Source organism: Phyllostomus discolor, chromosome 12, assembly GCF_004126475.2.
Source record: "Phyllostomus discolor isolate MPI-MPIP mPhyDis1 chromosome 12, mPhyDis1.pri.v3, whole genome shotgun sequence".
Taxonomy (NCBI): Eukaryota; Metazoa; Chordata; class Mammalia; order Chiroptera; family Phyllostomidae; genus Phyllostomus; species Phyllostomus discolor.
The window spans coordinates 65,643,420-65,666,110 of NC_040914.2; the positions used below are offsets into that span (position 1 = coordinate 65,643,420).

Sequence of the window (22,691 nt, forward strand, 5' to 3'; positions counted from 1 at the left end):
AGGGCTTTTGTTCACTCATTGATTTGTCCCTGCTTTTGTTCTCCATCTACTGCATCATCAGTTTTATTCTTACCTTAGGTCAGGTTCCCTAGACACAGTCTGAGAAAGAAATTCAGGTACCGGAGCTTTATTGAAGGAAGGCGCTCAGGACAGAGAACAGGATACAACAGGGAAGTATAAAAGTTAAGCAAGGATGTGGTCCCTGTGGGGACCAGCTTCAGCCAGATTCCATGGTGAGATTTGGAGCATGAAGCTCTTGGAATGAGAAGCAGCTTCCATTCTGGCCAGCATAGATCAGAAGTGAGGTCACAAAGTCTTAACAAATTTAAGAAGATTAAAATCATACCAGCCCTGGCTGGTGTGGCTCAGTGGATTGAGTGCCGGCCTGTGAACCAAAGGTTACTGGTTCAATTCCTAGTCAGGGCACATGCCTGGGTTGTGGGCCACGTTCCCGGTGGGGGTGCGTGAGAGACAACCAGACATTGATGTTTCTCTCCCTCTCTTTCTCCCTTTCACTCTCTCTAAAAATAAGTAAATAAAACCGGTTAAAAAAGTCACGCTAAATATTCTTTTGACCACAATGGAATAAAACTAGAACTCGACAGCAGAAGGAAGACTGGAAAGTACACAAATATGTGGAAATTAAACAACTCTTTTTTTATTGTTGTTCAAGTACAGTTGTGCCTGGAAATTAAACAACTCTTGAACAACCATTGTGTTAAAGAAAAAATCAAAAGAATATTAGAAAATGCCCTGAGACAAATGAAAACGAAACACAACACACCCCTGCAAGAAAAGAAAATTACAGGCCAATATTTCTAATGTACATTGATGCAAAAAATCCTTAACAAAACACCAGCAAACCAAACCCAATAGCACATTAAAGAATCCTATACCATGACCAAATAGTATTTACTCCTGGGGTGCAAGAATGGTTCAACATATGAAAATCCATTAATGTGATACACCATGTTAACAAAATAAAGGATGAAACACAAGATCATCTCAATAGTTGCATAAAAACAACTTCGCCAAATTTAACACTATTGCATGACAAAGCTCTCAACAAACTCGGAGCAGCAGAAAACCGTCCCAAGACAATAAAGACCACAAAACACAAGCTCCCAGCTAACATCATACTCAATGATGAAAAAGTGAAAACGTTTCCTCCAAGATCAAGAATAAGGCAAGGACACCCACTCTCCCCACTTTTTTCCCACATAGTAATGGGAGTCCTAGCCAGAGCAATTAGCCTAAATAAATAAATAAATCCAAATGGGAAAGGGAGAAGTAAAGTTGTGTCTGTCAATGACAGGATTTTATACACAGAAAACCCTAAAGTAAAAAAAAAAAATACCCAGAATAAACAAATTCAGTTAAGTTGCAGAATACAAAATTAACCTACAAAAATCAGTTGTATTTCTATTCTTTAACAACAAACCATTTGAAAAGGAAACCAGGAAAACAATCCAATTTACAACAGCACCAAAAAGAATAAAATACTTAGGAATAAATTAACTAGGGGGGTGAAAGAATTGTACATTGAAAACTACAACACACTGATGAAGCAAATTAAATAAGGCACAGACCAATGAAAAGACATCCCATGTTCATGGACTGGAAGACTTAATATTGTTAAAATGTCCATACTACCAAAAGTGATCTATAGATTCAATGCAATCCCTATCAAATCCCAAAGTCATTTTTTTACAGAAATAGAAAGACAATTCTAAAATTAAATATGGAACCACAAAATACCAGAAATAGACAAATCACTCTGGAAAAAGAAGAGCAAAAGTAAAGGCATCACACTTTCTGACTTCAAAATATATCACCACATCATGGTACTGGCCTTAAAGGCCAACACACAGACCAATGGGATACAGTAGAGAGCCCACGAAGAAATCCACATTCATATGATCAGCTGCTCTTTGCCAGGGGGCCAAGAATACGCAATGGGGCAAGGACAGCCTCTTCAAGAGACAGCGTTGGGAAAACTGGAAAACCACGTGCAAAAAAATTAAATTGGACCCTCATCTGACATCACACACATAAATCAACTCAAAGTGGATTAAAGACTTAAACATGAGGCCTGAAACTATAAAACTTCTAGAAGAAGACATAGGAGAAAGGCTTTGCAATACTGGCAGTAATTTTGTGGATATGACATCAAGAGCACAGTTACCAAAAACAAACAAGTAGGATTGTATCAAACTGAAAAGCTTTGGCACAGTGAAAGCAACAACAGAGTGAAAAGACAACCTATAGAATGGGAGAAAATATTTTCAAATGATATATTTGATAAGGGGTTAGATTGGATGTCTCTCACATGCCCCCCACTAGGGACCTGGCCCACAACCCAGGCATGTGCCCCGACTGGGAATCGAATTGACAGTCTTTCGGTTCACAGGCCAGTGCTCAATCCTGGAGCCATACCAGCCAGGGCCTAATAACCAGATTATTAAAAATGGTTTAAGGGACTTGAATAGACGTTTTTCCCCCCAAATCAGACATACAAATGACCAACAGGTATATGAATAAGTGCTTACCATTACTGATCATTAGGGAAACACAAATCAAAACAACAGTGAAGTATCTCACACCTGTCAGGATGACTGTTATAAACAAACAAACAAACAAACAAACAAAAAACAAGTAATGGTGAAGATGTGGGAAAATTGGAACACTTGCATCTTATTAGTGGAAATGCAAAATGGCACAGTCATTACAGGAAACAGTATGGGGGTTTCTCAAAAAACTAAAAGTAGAACTGTATTATGATATAGTAACCCCATTTCTGGCATTTATCCAAAAGAATTGAAATCAGGATCTCAAAGAGATAGTGTTCCCATATTCATTGCAGAACTATTCAAGAGAGCTAAGATGTGAAGACAATCTAAATGTCCACAGACAGATGAATAGATAAAGAAACTGTGGTATATACATACAATGGAATACTATTCAGCCTTGAAAAAGAAAGGAAATTCTATAATCTATAACACCATGGATGAACCTTAAGGACGTTATGCTAAGTAAAGTAAACCAATCAAGAAAATACTGCATGACTCCACTCACATGAAGTATATACAACCGTTAACTTCATAGAACCAAAGAGTGAAACAGGGGTTGTCATGAGCTGGCAAGAGGGGAAAACAAGGAGTCACCAATCAACAGGCACAAAGTCAAGTACAAGGAACAAGCTCTTGAGATCCGCTGTATGACATTGGACTACAGTCAACAGTAGGGCACCATACACTTAAAAACTTGTCAAGAGGGTAGATTTTATGTTCAGTATTCTTTTTACAATAAAAAACAAAACAAAAAGGCTATCAGAGAGTACTGTGAACAATTTTATACCAACCTAAAATGAGAGACAGTTTCCTAGACACAAATGACCTGGCTGGAGAAGAACTAGGAAATCGGAACAGACCTGTAACAAGCAAAGAGATTGAATTAGTAATCAAAACCTCTCAACAAAGAGAAGTCCAGGCCAGATGGCTTCACTGGCAAATTTTACCAAACACTTAAAAATGAATGAATACGAATCCTTCTCAAACTCTTTCAAAAAAGGAAGAGGAGAGAACACTTCCTAACCCACTTTATCAGGCCAGCAATACCCTAATACCAATGCCAGGCAAAGACACCATAAGAAAGAAACTGCAAACCAGTACCAGTGATGAAGACAGACACAAAATTCTCAACAGAGTACTAGAAAACTGATTCCTAAAACATATTAAAGGATTATACACCATGGCCAAGTGGCATTTATTGCAGGAGTGCAAAGGCGGCTCAGTATGTGAAACCAGCGTAGGACACCACAGTAATAGAACAAATTCCCACACACACCCCTCACACACACACACACACACACAATCATCTCAGTTGTGTTAAAAAGAAAACAAAATGTGTGACAAAATTCAACACCTTTTTATGATGAAAACATGCAGCAAACCAAGAACAGAAGGACACTCCTTTAAATGATGAAAGACGTTTATGAAAAACCCGCAGCTAACATCATACCTGATGGCGAAAGACTCAAACCTTCCCCCTAAGACCTGGAACAAGACAAGGACGCTTGCTCACGGCCACCATTGCCATTCAACATTCTACTGGAAGTTCTAGCCAGAGCAATTAACTAGTCAAGAAAAAAATAAAGGCACCTGAATTGGATAAGAAGTTAAACTATCTCTGTTCACGATGACATACTCTTGTATGCAGAAAACGCAGAGAACCAGAAAGGTTTTTATTATAGTTCATAAATGAATTCAGTAGAGTTTCAAGATATGAGATTAATATGCAAAAGTCAGTAGTGTTTCTATACACTAGCAATTAAAACTACAAAAAGGAAATGAAGACAACAGCCCTGGCTGGTGTGGCCCAGCTGGTTGGAGCGCCGTCCCACGGACCAAAAGGTTGCAGGATTGATTCCCACTCAGGGCACATACATGTGTTGCAGCTTCGATCCCCAGTCAGGGCGCATACATGAAGGCAGCCAATCAATGTTTCTCTCTCACATTGCTCTTTCTCTCCCCCTCTCTGTAAAAGCAGTGAAAAAATGTCCTCGGGTGACAATAAAAAAAATTAAGAAAACAATTCCATTTACAATAGCAGCTAAAAGAATAAAATGCTCAGGAATAAGTTAAGTGGGTGGAGAGACCTGCACACCAAAAACAACGAAACGTTGCTGAAAGCATCAAAGAGCTGTGAGAATAGACAGCTGGACCTCGAGCTCCTGCACCCTGCCACTCTGCCGCCAGTGCCTGTATTTGCAGCACTGGCAGCCAATGAGCAAAAAGCCACACTGGTAGCGTTCACACAGATCAGCCCCACAGAGCCCTGGGGGCAGGGGAAAGATGGAGAGAGCACACGGGAGATGTCTTTGTGGGTGCTTTGCTGCTGTGTGCTGTTTCCATCAGCTTTTCCTGATGGTGGTGCCTTCTTTCCTTATGGTTTGTTTTATTTTTATTGTAAGCTTACAGTCCTTGGAAACTTATAGTTCCTGGGAATTTTTTGAGGGCTGGATTGGAGTTGCATTTCTCCACAGAAATCTGTAAATGTTTCTTCTGAGCGCCTTGTGACTTTACCAGCCAGGGACATTTTACACGACATTTTTGACCTGAGGTGTTTCAGACTAACCGGCTTGTGTGAATTCAGGCCATGAGGGCTACGGTTGTTCTATATTGTCAAAAGAGCCTTTCTCTGCTCCACGCAGGCAATTCTACTTGCAGTGCCCTGGAAGGTGGGTTTGCTTCTGGTTCAGTCTCTCACTGAGGATACGGAACTGCGGGATCTGTCGCAGATGCATTTGGTGATCCTTGTCCCAGGCCTCTGGTCCATCTCTGGTCTTACCCTCGGTTGTGGTGGGAGGTTCAGCATGAACACTGTCTCAGCTGTGATTTCAGCCGTAGTTCTGGTGGAAAGTTCCCAACACGCTCGCTCACAACTTATACTGGCTGCGTCCCACTTCAAAGGCACACATCCACCCTTCTGTTCTTGCTCTAGGATCTTTGTCAAGGCCAAGGGCTCTGGTTGGCTTGCATGCCAGGGCAGCCCCCAGGTGAGGAGGCAGCTGACACCCCTGAAGATGATCCTCAACCAGTAGGTGAGGAAGCTAGTGGATAAATGTTCCAGCCTCTTGTCCTTTAGGCGGACAATTCTGGCAGGACTCTGTCTGTTTATCAAGATCCCCCTGCAGTATCTGTATGAGAACCTCACATCCTCGTTCTTCTATGGCTCCCCCACCTTCCCTTTCTAATCCTTCCCATCTCTCATTCCTTACTTCTGCAATCACCTCCCCCCAAAACTTCCTGCATCCATGTTCCTGCTTTAGGTTTTGCTTTTTAGGGAACCTAAATGAAGACATGATTCCCACCCCCACCCCCTACCCACCATGTGCTTCTGCCAAAACAAGATTTTTTCTTTTTCTTATTGTTCCTTCTTCTTTCCTGCTACAAGCTTATAAGGTATCTGAGATGGAGTGAAGATGACAGTCCTGGCATTATCCAAATTCCACATCTACCCTGTAGCATCTTTAATAGATACCTTTTATTCATTGTGCAGTTATCACCTAACTGTAAAGAAGGTCCAGTCCATTTTTTGCAGCCATCATACCTTTATAGAAAGTCAGAACTGGAAAGTCCATATACGCAGTCCCAGCTTCCTCTCAAAGACAGTAGATGAGATGAAAAAGTCAAGAGAACAGGTAAGGTGGAAAAGTGCTGGAATTTTACAATCACAGCCACCTGATTCCCAAACAGTCCCTATGAGGGCAGTCGTCAGGGGGCAGAGCGTCAGGCTGTCACCAGAGGGCAGCAGAAGCCAGGGAACAGGTGGAGAAGGAAAGACCAAACAGCATAAACTGCCAGAGATCTGATAGAAGCAAGACTAACATTTACCGGGGCGATTACAAGTTGGACATTGTGCACGCACAATCAGAAATCATACGCAGTTGATCAAAGGCAGGGACTGGAGGTCAGAGCCAGTGGAGAAGTGGAACAAAATCCAGTCGAGAGGGCAGCTCTTCAGGTCAGCCAGGAAGTGCCCAAAGACAGCAAGCGTGTCCAGAAGTACGATGCCAGACATAAATACGCATAATGGCTGTGGGCCTGTCCTCTGCCAGGGCAGCTGGGCTGTTGCTGGAGCATCACCAACAGTAAGGTAAATCGCCAGGACCACTGAGAGTCAGTCAACCTGCGTATTTGCTTTGCACTGGTCAGAATTTAAATGGCCTTTGCTGAGCGAACATGAAACATCTTCGATGATTTTTGTGTCTTCTCTCACTACAGAAATAGACATAATTGCATGTCACAAGTTTCAGGCTCTCCCATCCTGCTGGATGTGTTAGCATTTTAATAATGTCCCATGCTTGCTTTAGTGTCTAATCTTTGATTCTTGTGTCTCTTGCATTCGATGATAAAGTTCTCCAACCCTACCAGATGGTCACTGGGTACGGACTGCACCATGAATGCCAGCTAGTTTGAGATTAAGGGCTTTGTGGCATTTCCTACATTCCTCTCATCTGTAAGGCAGAGCTCACCCTCTCTTCCAAAGGCCTTGTGGAAATTCCTAGCCCCCCGGAAAGTCACAGGGAGTGCAAAAAGAAGCTCTTGGAGAATCCACTCGATGTGCACTGAGAGGATCTTTTTATTAACAGGTTGGCTTAGTTTTGTGAGAGTTTTTTTTCCTACTATTCCCCCCACTCCCATCCCCTACAAATTTTATTGACAAATTCACTTAGATTTTTGGTGTTACTTTCTGATTCTTTTTCAATCTTTTTAAACAAATATTTTTCAATTATTTTTTTGCTCAAACTCACTCAACTTAGACTTTTCTCTGGTGGACCTGTATATTTACAACTTGTCCATTTCTTCCTTTGCTCCCCCTCGGGGGGTGATGCTCCATGGTCAGATTTCCAGTACCATCTAGGAAATGGGGGTTGTGACTTGTGACAGATTCCAGGCACTCGAGGGAGGCATGGCTCAGGCAGGTGGCATTTATCTTCAGGTTGGGAGCTGCAGGGACAGAGCCACCAGGGGCTGCCAGAGCAGGGAGATGCAGCAAGGGCTGGGGCTCCCTCCATGTGGAGAGAACCTCGCCAACATTAGTTCACATCCACTTCAGCTTCTGAGTCGGCCTCTGCTCTCTCTTCCGCTTCCACTTCCGCATCCTTGGGTAGGGAAACCCAGAGCCCACCTCTGCCGGGCCTGCCGAACTGCACTCAGTGTTGCACACTTGGATCTGTATGTGGGCAGATTCCTTGGGTGGTTCAGGTGTGGAAACTGCGAAGACGTCCCGAGAAACCGTTTCACCAAGACTGAGCTGGCCTGATGTTCTAGTGCCCACTATGGGTATTTGTTGCTAGAGTCTTCCTCCTTTGTTTTAGGAAAGTCAGCTGGAATCTCAGTTGGGATCTGATAAAAATCCAGAGGGCACATCTCCCCAGTGGTGTGCCAAGACGGTTGACGGGAGTGCATCCGCCCACGGTCCCCACACCCTCGCCCCATGTGTAGGCAGTAAGGGGAAATGCTGCCTGCAGAGAATTTTAAAACAGTAATAAAACCAAGTCAGAAAATAGGAGTCGGTTGGCCTTCTGTTATTACCATGCCCCAGCAAGTCCACACCACCTGGTCCGAGGTAAACACTCCCCCTGCTGGGCGGACCACCCTCATCCCGCACCCTTCATGACGAAGTCTGGTGACTCAACATCAATAAGTTGCAACTAGTCTCTGTTGGTTTCCTTTAAAATGTTTTTATTTTTCAAAATATACAATTTATGTACACCTTTATTTCACAACTGCAGTTCGTATATTTATTCCAAAATCTTTAAATAACTCCACAGTAAACAGTACAAATCACAGGATCGGTCGACTGCTTCTCTTTAGCCTTTGTGTTCGAGTTTTTTGTTTTGTTTTTTTAAGTTTCAAGTAGTAACAGTTGGTGGGTCAGAAGGGAATAAAAATAGGACAAAGTTTACATAAGCTCAACACAGGATTAGAAAGGGTGGTCTGAGCAGCTACTGGAGCATTTATATGGTTTATAAATAAGCCCCTCCTGCAAGCAGCGAGGGTTTTGGTTATGGGGAAGAGGGGGCTGGAACTTCATCTGCCGGAGGGAGGGTAGGGAAGCAAATGGGGAGGGAGATAAGGCACCAAATAAAGGCTCCTTCTTGGCCTAAGGAGGCACTGGCTGGAAGGGTCCTGAGTGAGGGGGCGGGGCCCACCTGTGCTGGGAGGCGGTCAAGAATGCCTGGGAATGGGGTTGGGGTCCCACCCTCGAGGCTCCCTCTCTGGCCTCCCTGGAGAAAAGCTTTGTGACCCTGGAGGCAGGGGAGAGATGGCTACAGCAGCTGGTGCTTCCTAAACAAAGGGGCTTGGGCTCCCGCCAGCCTTGAGGCCAAGGCCAGCTGGCCTCGCCCATCTGCACGGGCAGGTGAGGGCCAGGCGCGGCCTCAGCCGGAGGTGTCTGATGGTGCCGCCGGAACTTGTGACTGGCAGTGGACAAAGGCACTGCCCTGGGATCTGGGGCGGCCTGTGGGAGGCATCACGCTCTCTCTTCTGGGGAGAGCCCTTCATCCACCTCAGTGTTCTCCACTCACCAGGAGAAAGCCAAGCCAGCAAACTGCCCCCAGGAAGGGAAGGTGCGGAAGACCAGGCCGAGGCCCTGCACACCCCATTCTTTGCTATGGGGGGTGGCTCCCAGGGGGTGACACAGGTGGATCACAGGCCTGTCAGGAAGTCACAGGGGTCCATTTCCTTCATTCCCCTTGGGGCTGATCATGTTGTGGGGGGGGGGGGGGGGTCCTAATGCAGTCCTGCGGGCTAAGACTCTGGGTAGAGATGCTTCCAGAGAGGCTGGGATGCTGCAGGTGAGAGCTAATCCCTTAGGGCCACCAAGTGGGTCAGGAGGGCAGTCTCAGGGTCATTCTCAGTCTTCAGGGCCTCCCCAGCACCCTTCACCAAGCCCGAGAGCTGGACAAAGCCCATCCTGCCCGGCCAAGCAAACCTCCTTGGCAGGGTCTGGATGGGGGCAGGGGTGGGGCAGGGGCCGCTCCGGGGCTGGGAGTTGTCACTGCCTCTTCGGGTGGGGTTCTTCCGGCATAAGGGTGTGGAAAAAGTAATCCCAGAGTTTAGTGCTGATGCCAAATCCTAGAGAGGGAGACGAACAGGGAGAAGGTGAGGTGCTGTCCCAGGACGGGGATGAATCTGCTCGGGAAGGGAGCCGGCCTGCCCCTGCTGGCCTCCCCGGCTCTCAGGGCCATCCTGGCAGAAGTCCACAGCAGGGCTCCCGTCTTTCTGGTCCCCCCCCAGGGGGCCCTGCAATAAACCCCCATTCTCTATCTGGTCTGACTTCCTAGGGGAGCCTGGCCCTTGCCTGCCTCTTCCTCCTCCTTCTCTTTGAAGATCCACGTTCATTTCTTCTTCAAGGCTTTGCACCCGCTGCTCCCGAGCTGCTCTTTCCCCAGACGCAGGGTGCTGACTCCTCAGGTTAGGCCTCGGCCCCAACAGCCCCTCTGCAGTGACATCTTCCCGGGCCACTTCATCTACTGCTCTGCCTTCTGACGTGACGGCCACTAGCCCACAGGACCGCTAAGCACTGGCCATGTGGCTAAGGACAAAATTTCTCATCTCATTTAATTTTAATTAACTGAAAATCCAATTTAAAAACTTACACTCAACTCAATTACTAGAAACCTTTTAAGCACATTCAGAGCAATGTGAATCTACTCTTTTTTTTCTGTAAATGTCATAAACTCTAAATACAGATTAAGCATTTCCAATGAAAATTTAGTACCTGAATGAAGATGTGCTGTAATTGCAAAACACACGCTGCACACGGAAGATTTAATGTAAGAAGAAGAATGTAAAATATCTCATTAACAATATTTTACATTGGTTATATATTGAAATGATACTATTTTGGCTATCGTTGGCTTACTAAAATATACAGTTAAAAGGATTCATTTCACCCATTTATTTTTACTGGCAAATGTGGCCACTCGAAAATTTAAAAATCACACCTGTGACTTGCACATTTTATCAGACAGGGCTGGACCCCTCCCCTGCTTTACATGGCTCCTCTAACCCCATCTTGCTTTATTCTCTTGGTGGCACTTGCTGCCCGGAGTGATCTTTTACTACTGACCGAACTCCCTGTTTGTCCCTGCACGGCCCCCAGGCCAGAGGGCAGGATGGGAGCCCCGGGCTGGCCTTGCTGGCTGTGTGTCCCCAGCACCCAGAACGGCGCCTGGCCCTTGGCAGGGGCTTAGTGGTGGCTGTCGAATAAACAAATGATCAAATGAGTGAGTCTGGGAGGCGCTGGCCGGTCCTTACCTAACTTCTGATGTGCAAAATGATGCTTGACGTGGTGGGCCTTCATGCTATACAGATAGGAGCCCTTGTGCGGCGAGCCGAAGTGCAAGTAGTAGTGGGTCATGTCGTAGAGAATGTAGCCCAGAAGGCCGCCGGCAAACACAGTGCCCCCCACCGCCTCGGGCAGGAGGAGCTGTAAGACTATGTACAACAAGGCGATTACCAGAGAAGCCGGCGCAGGGGGGAAGACCAGGCGGGACTCGTCGAAGGGCGCCTGTGGGTGGAGACGTGCAGGGGTCAGAGTGCAGCCAGGGGCCTGCTTACAGTCAGGGCAGAGACCCCCCTCAGAGGATGGGGCAGAGCAGCCCAGTCATCCCAGGGAGAGGGCAATGCCTTGTTCTGGGCAGGCGTGGCACCGTCAGCGGCTTTGGGGAGGGCGGGCCACCATGCCTGAAAGCCCCAGAGACACTGTCCTGTTCCTAATTTCCCAGCCCGGAGGGGACCTGGAACACAGAGCGAGAACACAGGGTGGGTGCGATGAGGGGCAGGACGGTCATGGTTTAGTGTCCTGCTTTATGCTCAAGGGGCCGCTGTGGCTGTGGAATCTGTAAGGTGCTGAGGAGGAGCCCCCACTCCGATCCCCAGGCGGGGCACTTGGACCAGGGCCTGACTGTCCGGGGGGGCGACACGCTGAGACTGAGGCGAATGCTGACTCACGTGGTGGGGAGACGCTGGGAATGCTCACAGACTTTCTCTCCACCCGCTGTCCTAACAGGGGCCCCTCTTTGCTTCAAGGGGGTGTTGTCTTATTAAACAAGAGAAATAGGCCTTAAGCTCTGGAGCTTTAGAAGCCAAAGGCCTGGCATAGAGGTCAGATTTTAGTGACTGCTTAGTGAGGATTCTGAGAAGAAACAGGCCCCTCTCTGGGCTGGCAGAAGAGAGAGAAAGCCAGCAATAGTGCTGCAGTGACTCGCCGATGAGGGCCTCTCACCCTCACACAGGAGCAACGGGACGGAGGTGTGCTGGAGAGCCAGGCTCAGGAGGGAGCTCGGGAGGGGCGTCAGGGACAGTCTGAGAGCAGCATGGTGTGGGGGACAGCGGGATGCAGCCTCCTCTGGGCAGACCTGGCTTCCAGCCCCTGCCACGGGGACCATGGTATGGCCCTTGAAGAGCCCCAGGGTGGTGGGTGGTTGAGAGCACAGACTCTGGAATCCACAGAGTGGGACACAAGATTCTGGCTGTGACAGGTGTGACCTGGGGCGTGTTCCTTAGTTTCTTAATTCCCCCAAGCCTCAGTTTTCTGCTCTGTGGAATGGAAAGAACTGCAGCACCATCTTCAGCCGGCAGCTCCGCGAGGGCAGTGATCTCGGACTCTTTTGGTCAGTGGTGTCTAGAATCATGCCTGGCACGGAGTGAGCGTTCAGGGAACACTTGCTGAATGAATGACCGGGTTGTTGTGAGGGTTAAAGGTGGTACATGAAAGGTACCTGAGGGTGCCTGGTGTCAGTAATGGGGGCATACAGATACATGCTCACTCTGCCCATGCCCGGTCCAGATGAGGACCCAGTCCTTCTTCTGAGCAGCTGCATGTGCCCTGATTTCCTCTTGTGCCCAGCAGGACCCACGGGAGGACTGGCAGCTCCTGTGATGCCAGGCCCCGGGAGGGAGCCCGCCCCACTCACCTTGTGGTGCTGGCCATGCAAGATGAAGTGCAGCGTGATGAGGTAATAGCTGTTGCCGGGGGGCTTCATGTGGAACAGGAAGCGGTGGAGGAGGTACTCCAGCAGACTCCAGAACAACATCCCCAGCACGAAGAGGCCCGGGAACACGGACTTGGGCATGGCTACTGAGTACTCTGCGGGGTGAGGAGAGAGGCAAGGTCAGGGCACATGGCCTCAGCGGGTGACAGGGCCTGGTGGCTCCAGACATCCCATCTCACCACCCTGTCACCTTGGGATCTGCTGCCCTCTGCCCAGCAGCTATAGGGCTGGGGTCACAGCTGGGGCTCTTGGGTCAAAATGGGAAGGAGGCTGTGAGGACCTTTGCTGGATGTGGAGGGGTCGTCTCAGGGAAGAATGGGGCCACTAGCCAGGGAGCTGAGCTCTTCCTCATGGGGATGAAGAGGAGCAGCTGTGCCAGGTGCTGGACCTTTGCCTGGTGCTATGGTCTGAATGTGTCCCTTCAAAATTCCTATGTTAAAAGCTAACCCCCATGGTGATGGTATTAAGAGGTGGTGCCTTCGGGAGGCGATTAGCTCAAGAGGGTGGAGCCCTCATGAACAGGATCAGTGCCCTTATAAAGGAGGGCTGTGGAGCTCCCTTCTGCTTTCATCCATTCCAGGGCACAAGAAGTCTGTGACCAGGAAGAGGCCCTCACCTGACCAGGCTGGCACCCCGATTGGAACTTCCAGCTTCTAGAATTAAATGTCTGCTGTTTATAAGTCACCCAGTCCGGATATTTTCCTATGGCAGTCCAAACGGCCAAGACACCTGAGAAGGGTGGCCTTGCCGCCCTGGCATGTGGGGGGCGGGCGGGAAGGACCATCCCAGCCAAGCCAGAGGAGCCGGGCAGCCATTGATGAGCAATGTTAACAACCCGGGGCTGGAGAGCAGGGGGGACAAGAAAACACACGTGGAGAAATCTCAATGGGCAAGACTTGAAATCACAGCATAGGAGGAAGATTAGGGAAAAAATGCAGATGATCAGCCTGGAGAGCAGAAGATTGGAGAGGTCACTGTCATTGTGAGGCTCTCAGCACCCACCCCCCAGTGACAGCTGCAGCCCCGGGGCTCTGGTTTCTCTTCTCCACCTCGTTCCTTCCTTGACTTCAGCTCTTGTCACTGTTCCTTCCTGGCCTAACCTCGCCCGCTTAGCTTTACTTTTCTCCACGAGCCAATGCTTTGGCCATACTTTCTCTGTCTTTTTTGAAAGCAACAGCTTTATTAAATATAATTCATGTAAATTACACAACCTACTCACTTAAAGTGTACAGTTCGATGGTTTTTACTACATTTGGAATTGTGCAACCATCACCAAGGACAACTTTACCACCCGAGAAGAAACCCTGTCCCCACTAGCAGTCACTCCCCACTTCCTGCAGCCCCTGGAAACCACACATTTCCTTTCTGTGTATAGATTTGCCAGTCTGGACGTTTAATATAAGTGGAATCACACCATCTATAAACTTTTATGATTGGCTTCCCTGACTCAGAATATTTTCAAGTTTCGTCCATGTGATGGCACATGTCACGATGTCATTCCTTTGTAAGACTGAATGTGCTCCATTGGATGGATGCACCACACTTGTCAATGCATTCATCAGTCGATGGACATCAGCATTGTTTCTACTCTTTGGCTATTTTGAGTAATGCTGCTATGAACATTCTCATACAAACTTTTGTGTGGACCCATGTTTTCAGTTGTCTTGGGTATATGCCCAGGAGTGGAATTGCTAGGGCATATCATAACCATGCTAAACTTTTGAGGAACCACGAACTGTTTCCCAAAGATAGCCATTCTGTTTTGACCGTGACTCCACCTCCATCACATGCCTCCACGAACCCCCGATCCTGGATTGGTAGAAGAACCCGTGGCTCCACCGCACACCCAAGCTGCTGAGCATGGAGGGCGAGTTGTGCGGCCTTGTGCGGCCATGGCTCTGGTGCCTTCAGTCTCACAGCTAGACCCCAGACCCTGCCTGGTGACCCTTTTACGTCCCCACATCCAGCTCTCTCCCCTCTGCCCTCAAACATTCCCCTCTCCTTCCACCCAGCCTCCTGTCTGCCGGCAAGACAGGCCTCGGGAAGGAGGAGGAAGTGGAGAACGGCTCGCTCTACACGCTCGCCCCACCTCAACCACATGTGGTTCCGCCTGCACCCCTGGAACCTCCTTCTTGCTTCTCGGGGGAGAAGTGTGCCCCAAGCACCTGGGCACTGGATGCTGATAATAATAACCACAATAACAATAACAACAATAATAGACATGTATTGATCAGTATGTGCCAGGCACTGGTCAAGGGCTTTACATGGATTACTTCACACTTCATCTCAATCCACCCTCACAAGCACTGGCATTGCCCACATGAGTGAGGATGGGGAGCCGCAGACAACTTATGTTACTTGCCCTCAGCCTGTGTCCTCCGAAACCCCTCCACCCTAACCCCCACTCTGGGCATCTTCCACTCTCCATTCGTCCTTCAGCTCATCTCTAAGACTGTCCTGCCGTGGCCTTCGCCCCTTCACAGCCGAGCCTACTGAAAAGGTAGGGTAGACGCATGACTCCAAGTCACTGCCCCCTTTGCTCAATGAGAGCCTATAGCTGCCTCCTGTGAAGAACGGTGAAGGCCATTCATGATGCGTTTCTTGCCAGATATAAGTAATATTTCATTCATCTCTTACATGGCTGTGGACAAGTAAGTGACCACCCTCTTCTTGAATCTTCAACCCCACAGGTTCTTCACCGGAGGCTTATGAACACCCAGAGTCCTTGGTTGGGTTCCAGAGCATCTGTTGAAATGATATCCCAAATGATGCATCTATGTGCATTTGCTCTGTGGAGTGAGTCCACACTTTTCAGATTCTCAAAGGTCTGGGACCAAAAAGGTGGGAATACACAGCTCCCCTCCCTGCCTGTTGGGACACTCGGCCTTTCTCCTCTTCTCCAGCTGCCCTTTGTCAGGCTCCATCATGGACACTCAACCTCTGTCCCCGGGGTCAAAACCTTGACCCCCCACTCTCCCCTGCTCTCTGCTGGATCCTAGACACCAGCCACACCCACATGCTGACCACGCCCAGATCTATACCTTCGACCCAGCCCTGGACAGCCACCTGCTCCTGGGCACGTCCCTGCGGCTGTCCACAGTCCCCCCAAGTCAACAGCTCCCAAATGAAGACGATTATCTTCTTCTTCCTTCCTGCCCGCCCCATCACCCAGGCTGCTCCTCTTGGGTTCCTTCCTCAGGGAGGGGAGTCCACATCCACACGTTACCAAAGGCTTAACTTATCCCTCTCTCCCGCACCCAGCCAGTCACCAAGCTCTATCGGCTCCCCCTCCTTAATGTCTGTTGGCAAAGTATCAAAAGACCACATGTCGTACATTTCTATTTGTATGCAGCATCCAGAAGAGGCAAATATACAGACACAGCAAACTGGTGGCCCCAGCAGTCAGGGGAGGTGGAAATGGGGAACAACTGCTCAGTGGGTCTGGGTCTCCTTGTGGGGTGATGGGAATGTTTTGGAACAAGATAGAGGTGGTGGTTGCACAACATTGTGAGTATACTAAATGCCACTGCATTTTTCACTTTAAAACAGTTAATTTTATGTTATGTGAATTTCACCTCAATTGAAAAAAAAAAAAAAAGCTCTGGCTGGTGTAGCTCAGTGGATTGAGTGCAGACCTGAAAGCCAAAGGGTCGCCAGTTCAATTCCCAGTCAGGGCACACGCCTGGGTTGCAGGCCAGGTCCCCCTACCCCCAGTAGGGGGCGCATGAGAGGCAACTACATATTGTTTCTCTCCCCCTCTTTCGTCCTCCCTTCCCCTCTCTCTAAAAATAAATAAAATCATATATATACACACATACATATATATAAATATATCTTGCTTTTCCCATAAGTGGCCTAAAATGACTTCTGAAAATGGTTCGCTATTCACTTACCCAGAAAACCCCACAAAATCATGCAAATCAAGAGGTTCAAATCTTCGCAATCACTTTAAGAACACTTATGAACCTGCCCAGGCCATCAAGGGGGTGCATATCTGAAAACCCGCCAAGTGTCTGAAGGACGTCATTCTATGGAAGCACTGTGTGCTGGCCTGTGACTCCAACGGTAAAGTTGGTGGGAGTGCCCTGTCCAAACAGGGGGGCTGGATGCAGCGTCGGTGGCCCAAAAAGAGTGCCTCATTTTTGTTGTCCATGCGTAGAAATGCAAAGGGTTATGCTGAGCTTAAGGGCTTAGATGCAGAATCTCTGGTCACTGAGCACATCCAGGTGAACAAAGCTCCCATGATGCAGTGCAGAACTTACAGAGCTCACGGGCGGGCTAAGCCACACAAGAGCTCTCCTCGCTACACTCAGGTGATCTTACTGGAAAAGAGCAGGTTGTTCCTAAACCAGAGGGGGATGTTGCACAGAAGAAAGAGATATCCCAGAAGACACCGAAGAAGCAAAAACTTATGGCCTGGGAGTAAATTAAGCATAAAATGCTAATAAAAGTGAAAAATAAAAGTCTCTCTGGGGCTAGTTCATAGCTTGTAATCCCCCACTCCCTTAATACCAACTGCTCCAGTGACTGCATCAGCCTCACTCCCTGCCTCCACGCAGTTAAAACCCTTTTCTGGGGCCTTATAAGTCTTCAGGAAAAGTTCAAACCCCCAACATGGCACGGAAGTTTCCTCAAGAACTGGCTGCGTGGGCCCCATCCCTGCCTCATCTCCCCATCACCCTACACTGGGACCAAACCAAACCACCTCCAGCTCCTTAGATGCACCACGTTGCCCCCCCTCCCCTCATATCCCTAATTTGCTCTCTTCTCCTCCCCTGGAATTAATTCCCTCCCTGCCTTCCCTGTCCTGGCAGATCCAGCCCATGTGCCTCCTCCTGTGAGGAGCCTCTGCAGATGCCCCTCAACACCGTCACGCCCTCTGCATCACCCTTGTCACAGAACCACCCTTTGTCACACTGTACTATGGCTGCGGTTTGACTCGTTTGTCCCTGCTAGGATAGGAGCATTTTGTGGGCAGAGAGGCCGGTTCGTTGTCTCTGGTGCTCAAACCAGCAGGTGGGCAAGCACATGCCTCTGCGGAGGGCTGAACGTGATGAGGTTTGGTCTGAGCTGTTCCAAGGGAAGAATCAGGCCCCAAGGGAGGCAGCTTCCAGTTCTGAGCAAGGAAGCACTTCTGAACGGGTGTGCCCAGTGTGGATGACCCCAGGTGGCTGTCTTGGAAGGAGAAAAGCCCAGGAAGGTGGGACAGGGAGGTGACTTTTCAGATCTCTGGGCCAGATCCCAGGCCCAGCCCTGCTCCCACAAACGGTTTCGAAGGACTCTATGCCATGGGGTGGGGGGGTTCATGCCTCACCTGGACACTAACATGTGACGCAGCTCAGACTGAATCCCCAAAGTGTCCACCTCCCTCTGGGTGGATTAAGCTAGTCTGGCATGTCTCCTCAGTGGGGCCTGCTGTGTCCATGTCTGCAACAAGGCACCTGCTCAACAGGGCTGCCCGTGAGTAGGCGTTCAGCCCTGGCCGGGCTGCTCTGGTTGGCCAGAAGCCCTGCTTCCAGGGAAGCTGTGACCCTTTCGGGGCCTTTCCAAACACTTGGGTGAAGTGCAGAGAGCACAGGTTTTGGATTTGCACACCTGGCTTCAATCCTGCACCACCTACATGTTTTCTCAACAATAAAACATCCTACCCTTCATAAAGGGCTGTTGTCAGGACAGAAGGAATATAATACCTTATTATATGATAAGTTTATATTATATTATATTATATATAACATTATATATTAATACTTTTAATACTCATATATAACAAGTAGCTACTACAATTTTTAAGTATAATGAGTCAAAATACATCTAAGATCTAACCTGTGGTCCTACTTTTACCCACCTTCTCTGATTCTCCTTAAAGAGCTCTGGAGGGTCCCTGGTTGGGGAAGAGAGTTTCCCAGCCCCCTGCTCTCCCCACCCCGGAGTGCAGGAGCCCTTCCTTGCTGCTTAGCTCTCTTGTCAGCAGGGAAAGGACCAGACCTGCTGGAGCATTTCTGGCTGCAGACTTGTCTTGACCTCATCTGGGGCTCCCACGGTGTTGTAGGAAGCCTGCACCCCTACCTAGGATGCCGCTTGCTTCTGGTCCAGCACACACTCTGACCCACTCCCAGGCACTGCTCTTGGGGCTATTCCAAATGTGCAGAGCCCCTCTGCTTGTCAGAACATCTTCATGCATGCGTCTAGGAATTTCAGCCTTGATCTGGTGTCTCTTTTCAGCTTCCACTGCTTCGTGGCTCCCAGACTCCTCCCGCATGGATTCTAGTGCACCCTTTGTCCAGCAGCTGTGCGAGGACCCTGCTCAGCCTCCCCTTGCCTTGTACTGTGGCTCTTGTTTTCTCTCCCTTGCATGATGAGCTGGGAGGTGAGGGAGGCATGTGGACCTATTCCTCAGGCTGCCATTGCTGGCATCGCGGTCACAGGCTTTACACTGGGCCTTTATTAAACAGCACATCTCAGCTCTCTGCAGAGGCCTGCGGTTCTGACGAGGCCCTCAAGCCACCCTCCCTGCCACGCAGATGAGTCCCTTCCTATAGGCCTGCTCCCTCACGCCAGCATCACCCCTGTGGGCCGGAGCTGGTACAGAGTGGCATCTCTAGAGGAATCCTGCTGAGGGACCTGGGCCAAAGCTCTGGCAGCCCCTTCCCCCTCCAGCCGCCAGCACTGGCGGCACTGCCACTGTTGGCGATTGTTAGGGGAACGCTGGGTGGACAGTGGGCGATTCAGTGAGCAGGCCTTCTGAGCAACAAGCCCTGGGCTGTGCCTGAGCTATTCAGCGTGGGCAGAAAAGGGTAACCTTGGCTCACGGGGCGTGCTGTTAACCCTTGGTGACCGGGAGCAGTTCTGGGCTCTGAGGGACATTCCGCAGCTTGTTCACCCCCCGCCACATCCTGGGCCAGGCAGGAAAACAGGCTCCCATCACGGTGGCCATGGCCTCTCTCATCTGAACCATTCAGGTCCTCCCAGGAAAGGTGGGCAGAAGGGAAGTCTCAGAGTGTGGGAAGGAGCCCGTATTCGGTCGAGAGGGGGCACTCCAAAGGCTCCCAGTCAGGAACATTACATGTGATCCCAAAAGGAAAGCCCACCTGAGCTACCCCAGCACCTTATTCCTGCCTGTCCCCTGCCATGGCCTCCATCCAAGCCACCTGCCACAGGCCAGCACCTCTCTGAGGCAGGCTGTGCCAGGCCAAACAGGCTACCTGGGCAGGCCACCTGCAGCTGGAGGCCCTGGGTAGGTGGTGAGCTTGGGAGGCAGAAGTGGCCACACCCAAACCTATGGCTGCCCTGAGAGTCTCAGTCCCACAGGCTCTTTGGAAGCCGCCCCATGTCAACCCTCTCTGTCCCCTGACACCTGAAACTGGGGGGCACCTGGCATCCACATCCTAGCCACGTGACCCTGAATCGCTTGCTGGACTTCTCTGAGGCTCCATTTCCACGTCTCTAAAGGGCATGATGATAGTACCTTCCTCCTGAGGCTGTTGGGAGGGTTCGCTGGGACGCTCCCTGGAAGGAACCAGGCTTGCCACTCGCCAAGTGCTTAGTGGAGGTTAGGGGGGCTGTTGCTCCGAGTCAGGGGTTCTGCTACCTGGATCTTTGCCCGGGAGACACTGCAGGGCACTCTCAGGTCTTTCTCTCCCAGGCTCTAATCTGTGCTGTGTTCACGGACTGCTCTGAGTCTAGCTCTCAGCTGTGCCACCTGGAGAATGATTTTACTTAGCTCCTTGACAACCCCAGATCACACCTTTTCTAGTATTAGACTCGGTGACAAGCCTCTTTCTTCACTGCTATGTCTCTGGACAAAATGATTCTATTTAATTTCTACTGATGTGTTGCTGTTCTTATTTTTTTTAATTTAATTTAATTTTATTTTTACACAGAGGAGAAGAGAGGGAGAAAGAAAGGGAAACATCAGTGTATTGTTGCCTCTTGCACACCCCCTAATGAGACCCTAGTCTGCAACCCAGGCATGTGCCCTGACCGGGAATCAAACCGGAGACTCTTTGGTTTGCAGGCCAATGCTCAGCCCACTGAGCCACACCAGCCAGGGCCGTTCTGTTTTTAAAATCCATTTGGGGTTGGGGTTGGGGGAGTCTTACAACTTTTTTCTTTGGAAGACTATTTTTACAGATAGATCTCATTTTTAAATGTTTGTGATAGGTTTTGGGGTTCTGTTTTCCCAGAAACTCAGTGCCACAAAGAACACCAAGGTCTCCCACCTCCAGGAGCCACGGGAGCAAGCCAGGAAGGAACCAACATTACCTGTGGTGAAGGAAGCGAAGAGTCGGACATTGCCCTGGGCGAGGGTTCGGTAGCAGGACCAACTGAGGTACAGCATCAGGGGCATCCAGATGATGGGGACAGTGTACCTGCAGAAGGGCCACCAGGGTGAGAGACACACATGCCCAGGGGCTCGACAGGGCCCAGCTTCCCTAGACATACCTCTCGACTAGAGGGGGCAGTGAGATGACATGATACCAAAGCATGTGCAGAAAGGGACTCTGCTGGGGGGCGGGGAGGAGAAAACAAAAGAAAGGTCGTGAGTCTATCTGCCCAGGTCTCTGAGATGAGTTATTGGCAGAAAACAACTGTGTCCATGGCTACAGATTCTGTGCAGCTGGATACATGCTGACCCCTTGTGGCAATGTAACTAATTGCAGGCAAAATTGTTCCCAAGGGTATTAGAGGCTGAAAACCCTTCATGGGAAGAATGTGGAATAGAATAGGGGTGGCTTTCAGAGTGGTCTCTGGTAGTATGTTGGGGCGTCACTCACTCAGTAAGCAAACCATGCATAGGAATGGACTATACCTACAGCATGTTCCACTATCTCTGAGAGCTTACAGTACAGCTCTGGGCTCACGGGGGGAGAGGGTACCCAGATGCCCCTTCACCTAGTGTATCAGTATCTGACTGACACCATCAGGAGAGAGGGGCAGCCTGCCATGGGCTCAGCGCAGGGCTCACCAGACAGTCTTGGTGAGGGCCTCGACCAAGTCTGACTGGAAGAGGCGGATGGGCCTGGTCACTGGCTGATGCACCCACTCGTCGTACTTCTCTCCCAGGTGGCCCACCTGCCACAGCAGGGGCTTCTGCCAGTCCACCAGGTCCTGCAAGAGACAAAGTCAGTGGATACTTGGGATTCATACCTGCACACATTCGTTCTCCCGTCTCCTAGTTATAGTATCCCAGTCACCATCCTCTACTTCACATGGTCTGTAAGGGGCTACCCACCCTCTCACTTCAGTGATTCAGGGACGACCCAGCCATCATCTCAGCTCCTGGCCACAGAAAGGAACCAGGGCAGGCTCTTGACCTACGCTGGTGCAATAAGCCATCAGACACCCTCTGCTCCTGCTGGAGTTGCTAAGTTGGTGAGGCATGGGCCTGGGGTTGCTAGCAGAGCCTGCCTGAGGACTCAGTCAATACAGAGGGAGGCCAACCCGGATCTAAAGACACCAAATCCAGGCGATGACACCTGAGCAGCCAGATTCAGCCATGCCTGAAGCTTGAAGTCGTGCCCAGGACTCTTGGGTACAGGAGCCAATACCTTCTGTACTAGGAATGAAACAGACCCTTTCTCCTCTACCACGGGCTTGCTTTCTTCTTGGTGTTGGCCTGGGCAAGGCATTCATTCATCCAGTCAAACATTCATTCACAGATTTACTTGATATTTCCTATATATATATATATACTTCTAAACGACACAGTGGGAAGAATAACAGGAATTCGAGAGATCACCTTTGCTTTGTATAGCTTAGTGCTTAATCAGAGTTCAGACTCTGGAGTCAGGCCTGCTACAAATCCTGACTTCATCACTTATGTGTGACCTTAGGCAAATTACTTGACTTCTCTGAGGCTCAGTTTCTCCACCTGTGAAATGGAAGTAATAATAATGGTACCTGCATAAAGCGCTCAGCAAGATAAGGCACACCAGGCAAGATAGTTTAGTGCAGACACAGGCAAGCTGCAACGAGGAGACAGAATGACTGGTACACAGGCCTAAGTCCAGGGCAGAAGGAAAGCGCTTTGCAGAGAACTACCATATCTGACTGACACCATCCGGAGAGAGGGACGGAGCTCACACAACACGGAGGACTTGGTAAGGGGGAGAGGGAAAAGTCC

At 49.4% G+C, this 22,691-nt stretch overlaps 1 protein-coding gene across 1 annotated transcript in view; it reads right to left on the bottom strand.

The window, feature by feature from the left end:
• Positions 1-8,407: 8,407 nt before the first annotated feature.
• FA2H (fatty acid 2-hydroxylase) overlaps positions 8,408-22,691 on the bottom strand; it is a 49,171-nt gene continuing 34,887 nt past the window's right edge. Inside the window, exons 3-7 of the mRNA XM_028534724.2 lie at positions 21,534-21,676; positions 20,831-20,937; positions 12,491-12,663; positions 10,830-11,082; positions 8,408-9,644 (exon numbers count right to left, since the gene is read on the bottom strand). Coding sequence (XP_028390525.1) covers positions 9,565-9,644; positions 10,830-11,082; positions 12,491-12,663; positions 20,831-20,937; positions 21,534-21,676 — 756 coding nt within the window. The 3' untranslated portion in view covers positions 8,408-9,564. The remainder of the gene's footprint in view (positions 9,645-10,829; positions 11,083-12,490; positions 12,664-20,830; positions 20,938-21,533; positions 21,677-22,691) is intronic.